The sequence below is a fragment of the Papio anubis genome, chromosome 7, assembly GCF_008728515.1.
Source record: "Papio anubis isolate 15944 chromosome 7, Panubis1.0, whole genome shotgun sequence".
In the NCBI taxonomy this organism is placed as follows: Eukaryota; Metazoa; Chordata; class Mammalia; order Primates; family Cercopithecidae; genus Papio; species Papio anubis.
In genome coordinates, this window is record NC_044982.1 from 96,904,278 (window position 1) to 96,920,332 (window position 16,055).

Here is a 16,055-nt window from a genome sequence, read left to right on the forward strand (position 1 = left end):
ATGTATCTGTGTGTGCTGCTTGGTGAGCTAGCAGAGAAGGGAAAGAGCACGGGGTGGGGCAGCCACAGCCATGGAGAAGGTAGGCTGGGCTTAGTTCCCGGGCCATCTCTGTGGTCCAGAAGAGCTCCCACCTCTGAGGGCCAGGCAGCTCCCACCTCTGAGGGCCAGGCAGCAGGCCAGGTCAGGAAACAATGTACTTGTCCATGGCCTTGGTTTCCATGTCCAATTCCCTGGAATTGAAGGTGCCCCACGCAGTGGTTACTGTGGGGCTCAGTGTACCTGCTGGACTCTCGGTGTATTTCTGCTTTTAATCTCTCTACTGAAGTTGGCCTTGACTTTCTTTTCCTTTGATAACATTGCTGTCAACACACCACTGTCAGGGCTCCCAAGAAGGGGAGATGAAGCTAATGCATGCAACTGCTCAGTAATTACAATGGTAGCCAATGCTTTTTCGGTTACCAGTGTTTGATGGGGCACTGTGCTAAGGGCTTTTCATTTAATTCTCACAACCGTTACAATAGCAGGTCGTCTTAACATCATCATTCCCGACATGAGAAAACCAAGGCTTCATTGAGAGGCTGTAAATTCCACCTTGCCCAAGAATCCAGAGCTGGGAGGTGAGGGAGAGTGGATTTGAACTAAGGTCAGCCTGAGCTCCAAAGTCCACATTCTTAACATTCAGGTATTTTGTGGGGACCTGAATCTATAAAAGTTGTTTTTCTGAATGTTGAGTTGCCATGAGGAGCTTCCCAACACATGAGACCCACAGGAAAGAGAGAACAGAGAGGCAGGGAGAGCTTAGATGAGATAAATGACAGTCTTCAAATCATAACTTAAAAGGGAAAGAGGAAGAATAAAGATGTAGAAAAATACTGTGATGGAAGTACAGGTGTGAATCCAAGGTGTGGTGACTCCTAGGAAAAATAGTGTCATGGAATAGCATCAAAGTTTAACAACCACCGAGTTGGTTGCTTATGTGCCCCGTGCAGGCTTAAGTCCCCAACTGGATGCCCTTGCCTGAGTCCTTCTCTTCTCACAAGCCAGAAGCCACCTGGGAGCAAGGATGGAGTAGCTCTGTCATTAGATGTGAGCACCACGCCCAGTAAGAGCAGACGCTTAACAAACTCAAGGTGTCTTAAAGAATCTAATAAATAAATTTAAAAATGAAGGAATGAATCGCAGAGCTTTGAAGGGTTAACTGTTACAGCCTCTTAAGAAACTTTGAGGCAACATAAACAAACTTATGAACAAACCATTAGTGACATTCCACAGGTTCACTGTCCGGGTGGAAACACATTTAGACTCTTGCTTCTACAATCAGGGTGAACTTATTTGGTAAGTCACTCCCCTGCCAATACATGTCCCCTGCCTGCACAGATGCAGGAGGACCAGCTCTGACCTGTTGCCCCCAGAGGAGGTCAAAGAACCTCCATGGCTTCTGGCATTCATGTGCAATTGGGAGTTCACATAGAATCATCTAGGGGGCTTTGAAAACATCCAGATGCTTGGACCCCTTCTTTACCCACAGAATCAGAATTCCTGGGCTGTGGCCCACACACAGGATGGTTCAAGAAACTCCCCAGGTGATGCTGACTCAAACTCCTGGCCTATGGGGCCAGAAATCCAGAATGTCGGTCTCTTCTTCATTTACACTGTCGATTCTGGAGGTATCTAAGCCATTCCCTTGTGTAGGGGTGGAGGAAAGCCCAGGTGGGAGAGGAGGCCTGCAGCGTCTGGGAGTCTTCTAAAAGTAAGTGCCTGCCACACACTGGCCCCAGATGGGGCAGCCTCCGGCTCCAGGTTCAGACCCAATGTGGTTTCACTGATTTGGATGAAGTTGCCTCCTAACCTCTGCCCTGGGCTATTGAGGACCCCAGGGGAGCGCTTCCTAGCACCTTCTCATTGCAGGTTTGAAAGAAGCAGCTACCGGGTTTCCTTTTGACCATCCTCTGGAGATAAGAGGCAGAGAGTAGTGCTAACTTTGCACAGAAAAGCTCGTGGCTTGAGTGAACAAATAAGAAATGATCAGCACCAGAAATGAGCGTTTAGAATGAAATCCCAATGTTGGCTGGGTGCGGACTGGCTGGGATAACTCCCCCATCAATTCTATTGATTCCTTTCAAGTCACCAATGCTTCATAACCCCACCAAGAAGGCCCAAGAGAAAAAGAATCGTGTGGCTGCCCATTAGAAAGTTTAAAGCATGAAGCAAGTGTCTGCAGAGGCCCAGTTAGCTTCCTGCAAGCTGCAGCTCCAAATTGGCGTCGCCCCAGTCATTTCTGTCCCTCTGGAGTGTGAAGTCAGAAAAGCGCAGGCTCCACTCAGGATCACAGAGATGAAGAAAGGAGCCTGGGAGGTAGCAACGTCTTATTCAGACTCAACATGGTGTCTTTCCAGGTCAGAGGTAGCAGAGAGAAAAAGACTAAGGGAATAGTCTTTTTGTAAGCAAACAGCCGCTTTCACTGCTCCTGGCCAGCCCCTAAGAACCTTCTCTGAGAGAGTGTTGGCCCACCTCCGTGGCAGCAAGGCTGACTGCATTTGGCATTCATGAAAACTCTAACAATGGGGGCATTCACCCTGGAAAGTCTGGAAAGAGAAATACTGACATTCACAAAGAAACAGTGGGGGTGAAATACCTGATGGACATAAATGCCCATCTTTAAGCCTAGAGTTCCTGATGTTATTGCCTCAAGTGTTGAGTTTACAGCAGGCCTTCTCAGAGCCTTCATGTGCTAATATATCACTTATGAATCTCCATGAGGATCACAGTGTCTACAATGTCCCAAGCTTATTCATTGAGTGAGTCCCCTGTCATTACATGTCCCGTGCCTGTACAAATGCAGAAGGACCAGCTCTGACCTGTTGGCCCCCAGAGGAGGCCACTCAATGAACCCCCATTGCTTCTGGCATTCATTTGCAATTAGGAGTTCACACAGAATCATCTAGGGGGCTTTGAAAACATCCAGATGCTTGGACCTCTTCTCTACCCACGGAATCAGAATTCCTGGGCTGTGGCCCACACACAGGGTGGTTCAAGGAACTCCACAGATGCCGACTCAAACTCCTGGTTGGAAACAAGGGCTCCTCAGATAAAGTCCAGATACTTCAGAAGGGCAATGCTAAGGCTTTCAATAACTCATTCATAATTTCACGAAAGCCTCCACGAGCAGCTTCAGGTACCAGGAACTGCTGGTGAGGAAGCGGCCCCTAGTCTGCCTCCTAGCATGACCTTTTCTAAAACCAGATGTCTAGCTCCCAACAATGTCTTGGGCATTCCTGTCCATGTGTCTCTGCTTATCCCTGCCCCCCATCCCAAAGTTCTTCTTTCTCCATCCACGGGGATCCTGCTCATCCTTCCAGATTGGGGTGAAATGCTACAGTCTTTAAGCTAGTATCTCCAAGTCCCCTCTCTCTGGTCCTCAGTTCATGCATCTGAACCTCCTGTGAGCCTTTCCACTTTCTACCCTGTATCCTGGAAGCATTAGCCAAGTGGCCACAGAGTTAATGTGAATAAAACAGTTCCGAGTCACATGTCTGAGGAGTATGAATCTCAGAGAGGGTCAAACGGCACACAGGTTCCCAAAGTTATTTGGCCATCTAACCATTTCCCTATCCTTCTGTTATTGCTGCTGCTGATTTGTTTTTCCCTGAGCATCTCAAGGGACCCTAATTGGGAAACGTTGCCTTCTAATTATTTCCTTCATTCTTTCACTCAACACACGCTCCAGGAATATCAACAAAGTGCCAGGCATCATGCTAGGCACCCTCACATAGTTTGTCTCAGGAGCTTTGCTGAAATAACTTGAGAAGTGCAGCTGTAGCTTATCTATGGACCTATCCCTCCTGTGCTGTCCACAGCAGGTCCCCTATTAATCAGTATTGATGAGAACTTAAGCTAGTGACCAGTCTGGTCTGTGGGGACCTATAAAAACAACTCCTGTGACATGGCAGAATGTAAATCACAGCCTGGCACAGGATTCCAAGCATTTGGGAGGGCAGATGGTCTCCTTCACCATGGAATCAGGAAAGAAAAAGTTTAACGGGAAATCCACACACAGGAAGAACATGGTTCTGAGGACACAGTGCATGATTTAAAAAAATGCTCAGCTGGTTAGCTGGCAGAACAAGGACTCTCAGATCACCAGGTTCCTCATAACATTATGCTGAAAGGCACAGGGTTTTAATTAAGAAAAATGTAGCAGAAACTGACAGCTAGATGGTAATGGATGGAGGAGGCCAAGGTGCAGAAGCATGAGGTGGGTCCTGTGGCCAGGCATGAGCTGTGGAGAGGCATGAGCTGTGGAGAGGCATGAGCTGGGTCCTGTGGCCAGGCAAATCTGTGGCTCCTGCTGAACTGTGAGAAGCACAGTGGTGGGGCGGGGTGAATGTGCTCCCTGACCAAGATGTAAAGCACCTGCCAGAAGATGGGTAACTGACAACATGAAGCCCAAAGTCCCCAGGGCAAGTCAGTTTTGGCTCCAGGGCTGGCACATCCTCTACCATTCAGCAGCCAGGGTGCCAGGAGCAGATCCTCTCCAACACAGGTAGTCACGTGTGGGCCGGTGGTGGCACTCAGAACACCTGAAGCTCTTGCCAAGTCTACGTCCATGGATTGGTCAAACACAGGCCAAAACCCTGAGTGGGAAGTAGGAGACAGGGGAGCTTTAGGGAAAGCAGCAATCCATTTACTCCCTCCCCTATCAAATAGCAGGCACTGAGCCTCTGCTGTGTACCAGGACATGAGCAAAAACAATTGCAGTCCCTGCTTTCATGAAACGTAGAGGGTAAGTGAATAAAGGAAAATTATTCACGCACATAAAGGAAAATTATGATGTGCCTTGGAAGGGGTACCACCGGGTGGGGAAGATGTTCCTAAGTAATGACACATGAGCTGATGTCTGAAGATGAAATCAGAATTCCAGTAGAGGGAACAAATGCAGAGTCCTAGGAGGAAAGGAGCCTGGGGTATAAGGAGAACTAAAAAGAGGCCAGTGAGGTGGGCGTGGAGGGAACAGGGCATGACTGGCATGAGAAGGGTTTGGAGGGACTCAGTGATCATGGAAGGACTTTGCCTCCATCCCTTAAAGCAAGAGGCGGCAACTCGATCAGATGTGTTCTGAAGAGATCACAGAGTGGACAACAGCCTGGAGGGCCCAGGGCATGCTGGAGTGTGGAGTGTTACCTTATAAATGTTAACAAGGACCCTCAGATCAACAGAGATCAAGAGCAGGCTGCAGAGAGATTTGGGTGGCAAAATCGGCTGAACTCCATGATGGACTGCATTGCTGGAGGGGAGGGGAGGTAACAAGGACCCAGGAGGAGCTCAGCTCCTCGAACCTTCTCTAGAGCTTGGGTTCTGCATGGCCTCTTTTGGAGGGGGAGCAGGCTGCAGAAGTGTAAGTTTCTCAGACACAGGAAGGGCTTTGTTACATGGGCCTCAGCCTGATTCCCTTTCTTTTCTTTCAGCAGTTTATTAACAATTTAGTGAACCCTTACAGGAAACAGGGGAAAGAGCACAGGATTATGGAGTCTGGAAAACTAGGTCCAGCCCAGCCACGGGAATCTGAGTACCTGGTTTAACATCACTCAGGGATCAGGACAAAGGTTAGCAACATAACCACCCCATCAGCCACCTGTGGGGGCCAAATGGGAGGTTGATGCAAGAGCTCTGGAAATCATAACTCATCTCCTAGATTTGGGTGGTGGCTTTAAAGACTCTGAGCCTGAGGCCCCAGCCCTGCCTACTCAGCCGGCACCTGCTGGCACCTGCTATCTTTTCTGGGACAGGAAGAGACCACTTGGCAGTCAGTGTGAAGCGCTCAGAGACAAGAGTGCTCAGCTTTTGATTGCCCTGCTCTTTCAGTGATCAAAGGCAGGACTCTCCCTTTGGATTTTAAACCTCTGGTGTGATTACACTCATCCCAGCTAGAAAACCTGGCAGCGGGTCAGGACAGGCCAATGCTCGCAGGGAGTTGGTTCTTCCCTTCCTCTTAGGCTGCAGCTGTGTCTGGAAGACCCATCATTTTAGGGTACATCTGTGCTGTTGCAGCCAGCAGCTGGAGTTTTAGTACACTCTGCTAAGAAGTCAGTTAGCACCTGCTGACGCCAGTTATTCTTTAAGAGAGTGTCCGTTTACTGTCAGAAGTGGCAGCATAATGCCATGGTTAAAAAGACAGACACTGGAGCCTTCGCCCGGGTTCAAATGCCTTTCCTTTCTATTTACAAGCCTCACTTTCCTTATTGGTAAGTGGTACCGATGCCTCCTAAGGTACAGGGATGAAATATAACAGTGCACAAAAAAATCATTACCTGCTATTTGTGCATGTGTCCCCGTCTATACATACATGCAGGCTGGCAAGAAAGTATTCACTTATTACTTCATTCAACCAGTATCACCTACATGCTATGCACTGTTCTGTGCATTGGAAATGAACAGATGAACTACAGCTTCATCCCTGGAAAATGCATAATCTTTGGGCAGACACAGACAAGCAGAGAGACTGCCATGGTAATGTGTTCACAGGTGCTCTGCAGGGATTCTGGGGACCTCAGAGGAACGCAGCTAACCCAGTACCGCGTACACAGGGGCATGTACACAGAGGGGCTTTGGGGGGCTTCCTGGGGAGGTGAGAACAGAGTCCAGCCCAGAAGTGAACTGAAGAAAGAAGGGCATTCCAGGGAGAAATAGCAGCAAACAAGAGATTGCCTGATGCATTCCAGGAGATGTACAGAGCTGGAGGGAGAAGGCACATGGACATGCGGCTGCAGAAGAGACCCTTGTCACGTCCATCAAGGCCTCTCAGGGCAAGAGACGCCGGAGACAACTTACAATGAAGCACAAAACTGTGGAGGTGATATTTAATACACTATCTGATGGTGATACTGTACATTTGTCTATTACAGTCCCTGAACTTCTTCCCTCCAGGTGTAGCCTCTCACAAGCAATTCTGCAAACTCTGAGCATTTGCTAGATTCAGCACACTAGGTGCAGCCTTGTCCACACACGGCTTACCAAGTAGGAAAGGGGAGGAGAGGACACAAGAGGATGAACGTGAGGTGTGTAAAAAACAGGCCATCCAAAATGCAAGATCAGGGAGGAGCAGAGCCAGAGCCACGTCTTAAAGGAAAAGTTATTTGGTGGCACAGCTGAGAAGTAAAAATGTGCCTTGGCTTGGCAGGCCCCCATATCGGGGACATACTGGAGTGTAACAAACCCAAGTATTTGTTCATCTGCTTTCTGCATGGTAAGATGGTTATGGGGCTGTTGCTATAAGATGGGGACTTCCAGGCTGACCTGGAGCAAGACTCTGGGCTTTCCGTCTCTCAGCTTTGGATAAGGGTTGCAAACCCAACTGATGGCTGACTGTTGGAAGCAGATGTCTGAAGCCTGCTTTTTATAGGGGAATGCTCTGAAAATCGAACCACAGACTCTAACCCCCATATCACCAGAGCTTGGTTTCCTCATCTAGAGACAGGAATAAACAGTGATACTGACCTTACACAGTTTTGGTAAAGACTAAACCAGACACCACATGTGAAAGCTGAGAGGAGTTAAGTGATGTGGCCAAGCCTGCATGATTAAGAAGTGACTGAGGCCGGGCGCGGTGGCTCAAGCCTGTAATCCCAGCACTTTGGGAGGCCGAGACGGGCGGATCACGAGGTCGGGAGATCGAGACCATCCTACAACACGGTGAAACCCCGCCTCTACTAAAAATAAAACGTACAAACCCCCGTGTGTCCCACTCTGGGAGGGGCTGGAGGCAGGAGATCGGCGTGATCCTCGGGAGGCGGAGCTTGCAGTGAGCTGAGATCCCGCCATCGCACTCCAGCTCATGACAGAGCTGGAGACTCCGGCCTCAAAAAAAAAAAAAAAAAAAAAAAAAAAAAAAAAAAAAGAAGTGACTGAGCAGCCGGGCGCAGTGGCTCAAGCCTGTAATCCCAGCACTTTGGGAGGCTGAGATGGGCAGATCACGAGGTCCGGAGATCAAGACCCTCCTGGCTAACACGGTGAAACCCCGTCTCTACTAAACACATAAAAAAAAAAATTAGCCGGACGTGGTGGCAGGCGCCTGTAGTCCCAGCTGCTCAGGAGGCTGAGGCAGGAGAATGGCATAAACCTGGGAGGCGGAGCTTCCAGTGAGCTGAGATCTGGCCACTGCACTCCAGCCTGGGCGGCAGAGCGAAACTCCGTCTCAAAAGAAAAAAAAAAAAAAAAGAAGTGACTGAGCTGGATTTTAACCTAGGTGGGTCTGCCTCAAAGCAGAGAGCCCCATTTTCTCCCAGGAGCAGGGGAAGACTTTCTAAGTTCCAGAGAAAAGGGGCTGGAAGGGCTCTTCTTGGTGTAATGCCAGCTCTTCTCAGCACAATGCCAGCTCTTCTCAGGGGCCTTTGCTGTCTGCAGAGCACAGCAGGGGACACAGATTGATGGCCAAAGAAGAAACCCATTTGCAAGCTCAGACAAAATGGATGAGAAATTGCAACATAGAGGTTTTAGGAGCAATGTCAATTCTATGTATACATGCAATGCTGTTCAGCTTATTTACATCCACAAATGTGTAACACACTGCATGTATAGCACTGCATTTGAAGCGTGGGTTTCCCAGGATGCAAACTGGATGAAGGGTTTTGGAATGCCAGGGAGCACTGCATGGTGCTTTTGGTGGAAAAGCTCATATAGCAAAAACATGTGTCTCACATGGAGAAATAAATCATATAAACGACTGTGGCCCCACTTCATGCACTGGCACGTATAAAATGTGTTTATTAGCATAATAGCTCACTTCACTGTATTTTGGCTCTTAAGGAGTCTTGTAGAAACACTTTCTTCCTTTCCTGTTGGGACATCATGTTAGTCCATTATGGACCAATTGCTTCTGGGAATTGTTAATTCTAAATTAAAATCATTAACCATCAGAAGTGAAGCCTGTGTGTATACAGATTACAATTTGTAATCAATATGGCCTCGTAGGTCCCAGACTCGTCTACCTGACTGTGTACTTGTCAGCACAACGGCAGCTCACCCAGAGTGCCTGCTTATCTTGTCATTGCTTTGACCTTGCCTATTGCAACCTAGGAGAATATAAGCTCCAGAATATAAATCGCTTTAGTCTTGGCTGTGCTCAGCATCTAGTAGGGTCTCAGTAACTACCAATGGATAACACAAATGAGTTAATGAGCAACTGCATCATGACCCAAGAATGCTGAAGCCATGGTAGGCCTCAAGACTCGGCTCAGCTCTGCCGCTGACCCTTCCCTCACCCGCAACTCATGGCCTAGGAGCGGTGGGCTTCTCTCTGTCTCTTTGCTGCATTTCTGTAACCACCTGTATTGCTTGTTATTGCGGTTCTCAAAACACTGGGCTGCCTTTGCTGACTTACAGGCCTGATCCTACGTGGGATGGTGAGTTCTCTGATGGCACCATTATATCTTTTTCATCTTTTTATTCCCAGAGATGAAAGATAAGTGATTACTAGTGCAGTTTTTACAATCAGAGCCCTTGGGAAACAGGGTCATTATTCTGAGGTGGGGAGCGACTTGGAAATGCTGTAGTCGCCCAGGGCCAGGATGTCCTTTGAAAGCCACACTCTCATACCTGCCCAATTTATTCCTAGGGGTCTAGTTACCAGGACACTTTCTATGGATGGCTGTTCTATTAGGGGAGTCGCAGGCATCACTCTCCTGCTACTAGGGGAGTCGCAGGCACCTTCCTTGCCTAGGGGCTGCTGGAAGTGAGCCTATTTTATTAAGCACACATGCATGGGGATGGGGGCATTCTAAGCCAAGGCAACCTTAGAGGACACAGATTGGCTGGCCTTCTCATCTACCAGTGCATTCTGGAACTTAAATTTTATGGATGATTCCAAATTACAGCATTGGTAGAAACCATTGTGGAACACGGGGCCAGACATAACATTAGGATATTAAAATTGTCTCTCTTCAGAAATAACACAAGTTCTTCAGATTCCTCATGGACTAACAGGTACGATTAACAGATAGTCTTCTGCAGCAGTGCTTTCATTTTCGAGACAGCACTGGCAGTGAGGAATTGTGTTATTACAGTTTTACATTCGTGGAAAAGAAGCAGGGGGGAGTTAATGATTGCAGGGCTGGTGAGGAACAGAACAGGGGGCTGAGCACAAAGCAGTTCAAGCTTCTCTCCATGAATGTCTAGCATCTCCATAGAAGGCACACATTGTTACACAGAAGTTTAGTAAACAGACTTTGACTGCTAGGAAATGTCTAAAGCACAGGAGGACTGCATGTGCCACTGCGGAAGTCTGATCCGGCTGAGTGCCTCATTTCTGCACAGAGGGGACTGGCCATCTCCCTTCTGCATCCCAGCTTCCCTGGGAAGTAGTGCCTGACCTTGCTCCTGGCTGCATGAGCCCACTCATTTCTAAAATCCAGCAGGACTTCAGGGGAGCTAAGTAAGGAGTCGTGTGCATTAAGGAACCCCACACATACCTCGCCTGATGGTCGCTGAGCAACTTCTGAGACTGCCAGGCTACATTCAGCTCCTCGTCATTTTCCTCATCTTTAAAGGATTGTGCTGAAGATGGAAACAACTTGGGGGGTGGGGGGGCTCTCATTCTCATTCTGCATCACTGTTTGTGCTTCACCATTTTTTCAGAAAAATTGCACATTTTTCTTTAAAAAATGATAGCAAGAGCTTTGCTGCATTCTAAAGTGTGACTGTGTCATTAAGACTGGGTTAATATTTCTTTCTTCAGGAAAACACCTCTCATCTTTAGTGGAGGCAATGAAAGGACAAAGTGAATCTACAGAAATGTACTTTGGAGTTGGCTTTATTTATTTATTTATTTATTTATTTATTTATTTAGAGATGGAGTCTTGCTCTGTCACCCAGGCTGGAGTGCAGTGGTGCAATCTCGGCTCACTGCAACCTCTGGTGAGCTTGAACCCAGGACCAAGTGATTCTCCTGCCTCAGCCTCCCGAGTAGCTGGGATTACAGGCACATGCCACCAAGCCCGGCTAATTTTTATATTTTAGTAGAGATGGGGTTTCACCATGGTGGGCAGGCTAGTCTCAAACTCCTAACCTCAAGTGATCCACCTGCCTTGGCTTCCCAAAGGGCTGGGATTATAGGCGTGAGCCATTGCGCCAGGCTGGAGGTGGCTTTTTAAAGAATGCTGATATCAGGCAAAGGAAGCCAACTTCAAAAGTCCTTTATTGCTTCCAGGGGCTTATAGGTGGCCTGAAAGAATTCAAAAAAGCTCCACAGAATATTTTGCTTCCTTCTAAAGACATTTACGTTTATTAAATGTCAGGTCCTATATTAACCACTGGGTCCCTTTAATAAATGGTAGCTACTTCATTTTTGTTTTTATTAAGCAAGTCAGGTTATTTACTTCTCAGGAATAAGTTAAGCACCTGGCTGGTAGAGGCCAGCCATGCAGGCCAATATTATTCTGCCTCCACCAAGTCCCCAAGAACCCCAGTCCTGGGTGCCACCCCTTCACTCATCACCCCCATCCCAATCCCCCTACTGTTCTGAGCAGAGGCAGATGAGGCCACCTTTACCTCTCAGCTGCTGGAAACAGGAGGCACTGCTGTCTGGCTCCAGGGGGTGCCTCAGGACCCCGTTGCTGGGCTTGGGCCTCTCGTATTCTCTTTCGGGGAGCATGGCCTGCTCGCTTTCCATGGCGGGGTCTGAGTGCGGGGGCAGGGACTGTGGAAACCCAAACATCAAGAGGGAAGAGAAGAAGAGTAAGGCACCGCAGAGCAGAAAGCCACCCCACCAGGCTCCGATCCAGCGGGGGTCATCCGGAGTGATGTCCAGGTTACCTGCAAATGGAAAGAGCACAGCTTAGTGGAGAAAAGAAGGCTGCACTACTGGGGATTTTACTGAGAATCTGACTCAGTTGAATAGAGAGGGCAAAGGCTCTAGAAATGACCTGGGGTTGGGAACAGTGGCTGCCAGGCTACGAAGCCTATTGTTGCACATCAGCAGTTCTGTTTCTCTCAAAGCCGAAGGCTGATCACATTCCCTCCTTAATTTTCTTGTCTACCCTGTGTTTACATCAGTCTAAACAAAAACAGTGAGAAGCCAGACATTCTCTGAATTTAGGTTAAAACTGACTGGCTTGGCAGAGCTGCCAAGGTGTGCTCAAAGAAACACAAGGGAGTGTTTATTGTTCAGAGGTAGATTTTCATCAGGTATATTCACTCTTGGCTTCCAAAAAGCAGCTCATATGAGATCCCACTCAAAGCCCCACTCAGTGTCTTAAATTAGGTTCACAGCTCGTCAGGGGAGGCACACAATAGGGTTTTACAGCATGGCCTCTGAAGCCAGGCTGCCTGGGTTGAAGTCCTACCCCTTGCTCTCTGTGTGATCCTAGGCTAGTGGTTTGAACTCTCTATGCCTCAGTTTACTGATCTGTATAACATCTATGATGATGGTAGTACTTAGTGGGAAGATTAAATGACCACACCAGACATAAAATGCTCAGAAGAGTACCTGGCACATGCTGGGGCATCCAGATGATGGTAGCCTGTTATTTATGGTGAGGGTCCCTTGTTCCCATGCTACTAGTGGAGAGGTTAATGCCAACCTTGTTGGTGGCCTGTGGCTTGGCACCAGCTCTCTAATACAAAGCTTTGCAGCCAACTCATGTGCTTAAAGGTGCTATGCATGTGGTTTGGTGGCCTTGTACCACTATTTGATTTTGCCAGCTAAGTCACAAGAACATAAACTTCAGCTTACCCTTTGGTACAGTTTTTTTCTTTCTCTCTCTTTACAACTGCCTTGCACAGCACGGCTCCCAGGCGAGCTGCTTAGAAATGTCTCTTTGATAACAAACCACGCCCCTGGAACACGGAAGGAGAACTGGGGAGATCTGGGCAATGGTGTATGAAGTAGGACCAACAGGGCTGCAGGCCTGGACCAGATGGATGGACAGCTCTGGGAAGAGTAATGACCGCAGACACCAGATGAACACTTCAGCATTCATAAAATGCTCTCCCTGAAGACTCCTCAGCTAGCATTAATGATAATGCCAGTCATCATTTATTGAGGGTTTCCTCTGCACCAGGCATTATGCAGAGCACATTCTTAACTGTTCCAGCCAACCTTCCCCATAACTCTACAAGGCAGGACTTTTATTATCTCTATTTTCTATAGATGGAGAAACTGAGGCTTAGAAAGGTTAGGTTCCTTGCCCAGGTTCACGGGGCTGAAGGACGGAACAAGGTCCACGCTCTCACCTTTCTGTTCCACTGCCCCTCTTCAATGTCTGGACTTTGTTTTGGGCTCCCTATAGGGCCTGTGGTGAATGATCAATTCCTGCTTTTTGTGCCATGAGCCTAAGGCCACCAGCTCTTCCAGTAAGTAGCAAGTGGCCTTTAGAACACTGGTTAGTCACTGTCCTGGAGACGCTGACATACACTCAGCAGCAATAACAGCACTACGATGGACCAGATGTTTCTGCATAGCTACAAGCTGGAGAGGGTACAGTGTAAGCTTTGAGAACTTGGGGTCAGATCCCATCTCTGCCACTTACTAGCACGTGATACTGGGCAGATTACTTGCGAATCCCAGCTCTGCCACTTACTAGCATATGATACTGGGCAGGTTACTTACCCTCCTTGAGTCTTAGCTGCATCATTTGCAAAATGAAGACAGCTTCAACCTAGAGTGGTTGCAAGGATGACAGGCAATGAGCAAGAATCACCTGATGCATAGTAGGCTCTTTATATAGAGAGTAGATCTTGTTATTTGCACTTTTATGTACATATATGTATATAAATGAGAATCTCAAAGTAGGGATCTTTTTAAAAGGTACGGCATGGGAAAACACAAGGTGATCTTGAAAGCATCTTTATGCAAATGAGGGAAGACACAAGGAAGTGATATTGCCTCTGGTAGCTGAACAGGAATGTTTTCACTAGTCACTTACTGTGTTTCTTCACCTGCTGCCAAGCAATGAATGAAAACAGAAGACAGCAAAAGGGAGCTGAAGTATTTCCTCCATTATCTCCAGGCTCCATAAAGGGGGAATTGAAAAGCTGGCAGATGTGAGTGGGTAAAGAGAGAGAAATCCTAGCAGTTGTTTGGGGGAACAAAATTAGAAAAGTCATATTTTAGTTAGGAATTTAGTGACTCTGTTGTTCTATGTGTGAGAAAACATCCCAGGGAGAGGGACAGTGATGGGGGAGGTGACGGTTTGTGTGAACATGTCAACGTGCTCCCTGTAGGTATGTGTATGTGTGAGGAAAGCCAACATTGGCTCAGTTTGAAAGATGGGGAAGGGCACGTCACCTGTGTCAGAACCAAAGCCCACCTGCCACCTGGGCAAGGACAAGAGACGGGGCCTGCGTGAAGGTGGCGTACAGCGGCATTCTGTAGATCCCAGACACTCATCACTGACTATTTTGGGAAGTATTGATTTTTTTCTCCATTTCAATTATGCGGAGCACTGTGGCAGACACAGAAATAACACGCAGAGGGAAACCGCTCAGCTGTAGAGTGTGCTGCCCTGAGGGCGGGGGGAGGCTTGGTGACTTTGATCTAGGAAAGACAACTAACGGTTGGACCTGTCTGAAAAATGTCTTACCTCTGTCCATCTCTATAACAAACACTATTTTTTCTTTTCTTTTCTTTTCTTTTTTTTTTGAGGCGGATTCTTGCTCTGTCGCCCAGGCTGGAGCGCAGTGGCGTGATCTCAGCTCACCACAACCTCCACCTCCTGTGGAGGTGATTCTCCTGCCTCAGCCTCTCCAGTACTGAGATTACAGGCGCCCACCACCATGCCTGGCTAATTTTTGTACTTTTGGTAGAGATGGGGTTTCACACCATGTTGGCCAGGCTGGTCTTGAACTCCTGACTTCAGGTGATCCACCCACATTGGCCTCCCAAAGTGCTGGGATTACAGGTGTGAACCACTGTGCCCAGCTAACAAGGCATTTTGGCTAGTTATGGTGAAAAATCTCCCTCCACCTGCTGGCAATCATCTGTCAATGCTCTACAGATACTGTTTCAGTACTAGAGATATTGAGGGAGAGTTCTCTGTGTGGCTGGAAGAGGACAGTGTGGTAGATGTTATTAGTGTCCTCCACCTCTGATGTCAAGGAGGATGACACCTCCTCACTCTGTGAAGTTAGGTGTAACCATAAGCCACAGAGATTTGCCTATGAAATGTGAGCAAGGGGGTTATGTATCATTTCTGGGTGGAAGTGTGTATGAGCTGGTGCATGACTCCAACCCCTTTCCTCCTACGATGGTATCTGACAGGCTACAATAAACGAAATGTTCGTGTTGATCTGCATTGGATCTAGCACAAAGAAGAAAGAACCATTTAGTATTCTAAGCTGCTGAGATTTGGGAGCTGTTTGTTACTGCAACATAACCTAGTCTACCCTGACTAGTACAAAAGGTTTAGGAAATAAAAATCCATGTTCTATAAGAACAGCCGTCTCAGGCAGGCTTGACATAGCAAAGTATTGTTTTAGGTAAAGGTAGGGAGGAAGGCTTGAAAACCTCTTTACTTCTCTATTTGGTTCTAGTTAGTGTCTTAACTTTAAAAAAACGGCTGCAGTTTCAGCCTTCTGGCAAGGGCTGCTTTCAGTAAGATGCCCAGAACAAAACTGAAAGCACCAATCTGTTTCATTTACTTAGATACATTCAATTGCCAACAAAACTAAACACATGGATGAAGAAAGATGTTGAATAAAATGAGGTAGAGACAGTATCTCAGGCTGAGGGAACAGGCTGAGCCAAGGTGTGGCACACTCAGGGGACTCTAAGTGAACAGGCTCAACTCCCTCATCAAGCCACTAATCTACCCCGTGGTCATTTCAGACAATGAGAACAGATGCCATTTCATTCTGAGGGAAGTCTGGTAAAGGGGACAGGAGAAAAGGGTTGCAGAGTGGAACAAAGAGAGCCATACACTGGGTGTACCATGATGGAAATGTCTGTCATGAAGCCAGGCACACCTTGGACTTGTCTTGACATAGGTGTCAACAGGCGTAGAAGGTTTTTCTCCTTTTCCAGATCCATTTCCCCTATTTATTTATTTATTTATTTTTGGAGATGG

At 47.6% G+C, this 16,055-nt stretch overlaps 1 protein-coding gene across 7 annotated transcripts in view; it reads right to left on the reverse strand.

Annotated features, from left to right (window-relative positions):
• Positions 1 to 16,055, reverse strand: part of SLCO3A1 (solute carrier organic anion transporter family member 3A1) — a 350,365-nt gene that overhangs the window by 77,289 nt on the left and 257,021 nt on the right. For all 7 annotated transcript variants that reach the window (XR_002523199.2, XR_001904587.2, XR_004185004.1 and 4 more), the window contains exon 4: positions 11,542 to 11,805. Coding sequence is in view for 4 of the 7 variants with exons in the window: in XM_017960938.2 (XP_017816427.1) it covers positions 11,542 to 11,805 (264 nt within the window). In the remaining 3 variants the exon portion in view is untranslated. The remainder of the gene's footprint in view (positions 1 to 11,541; positions 11,806 to 16,055) is intronic.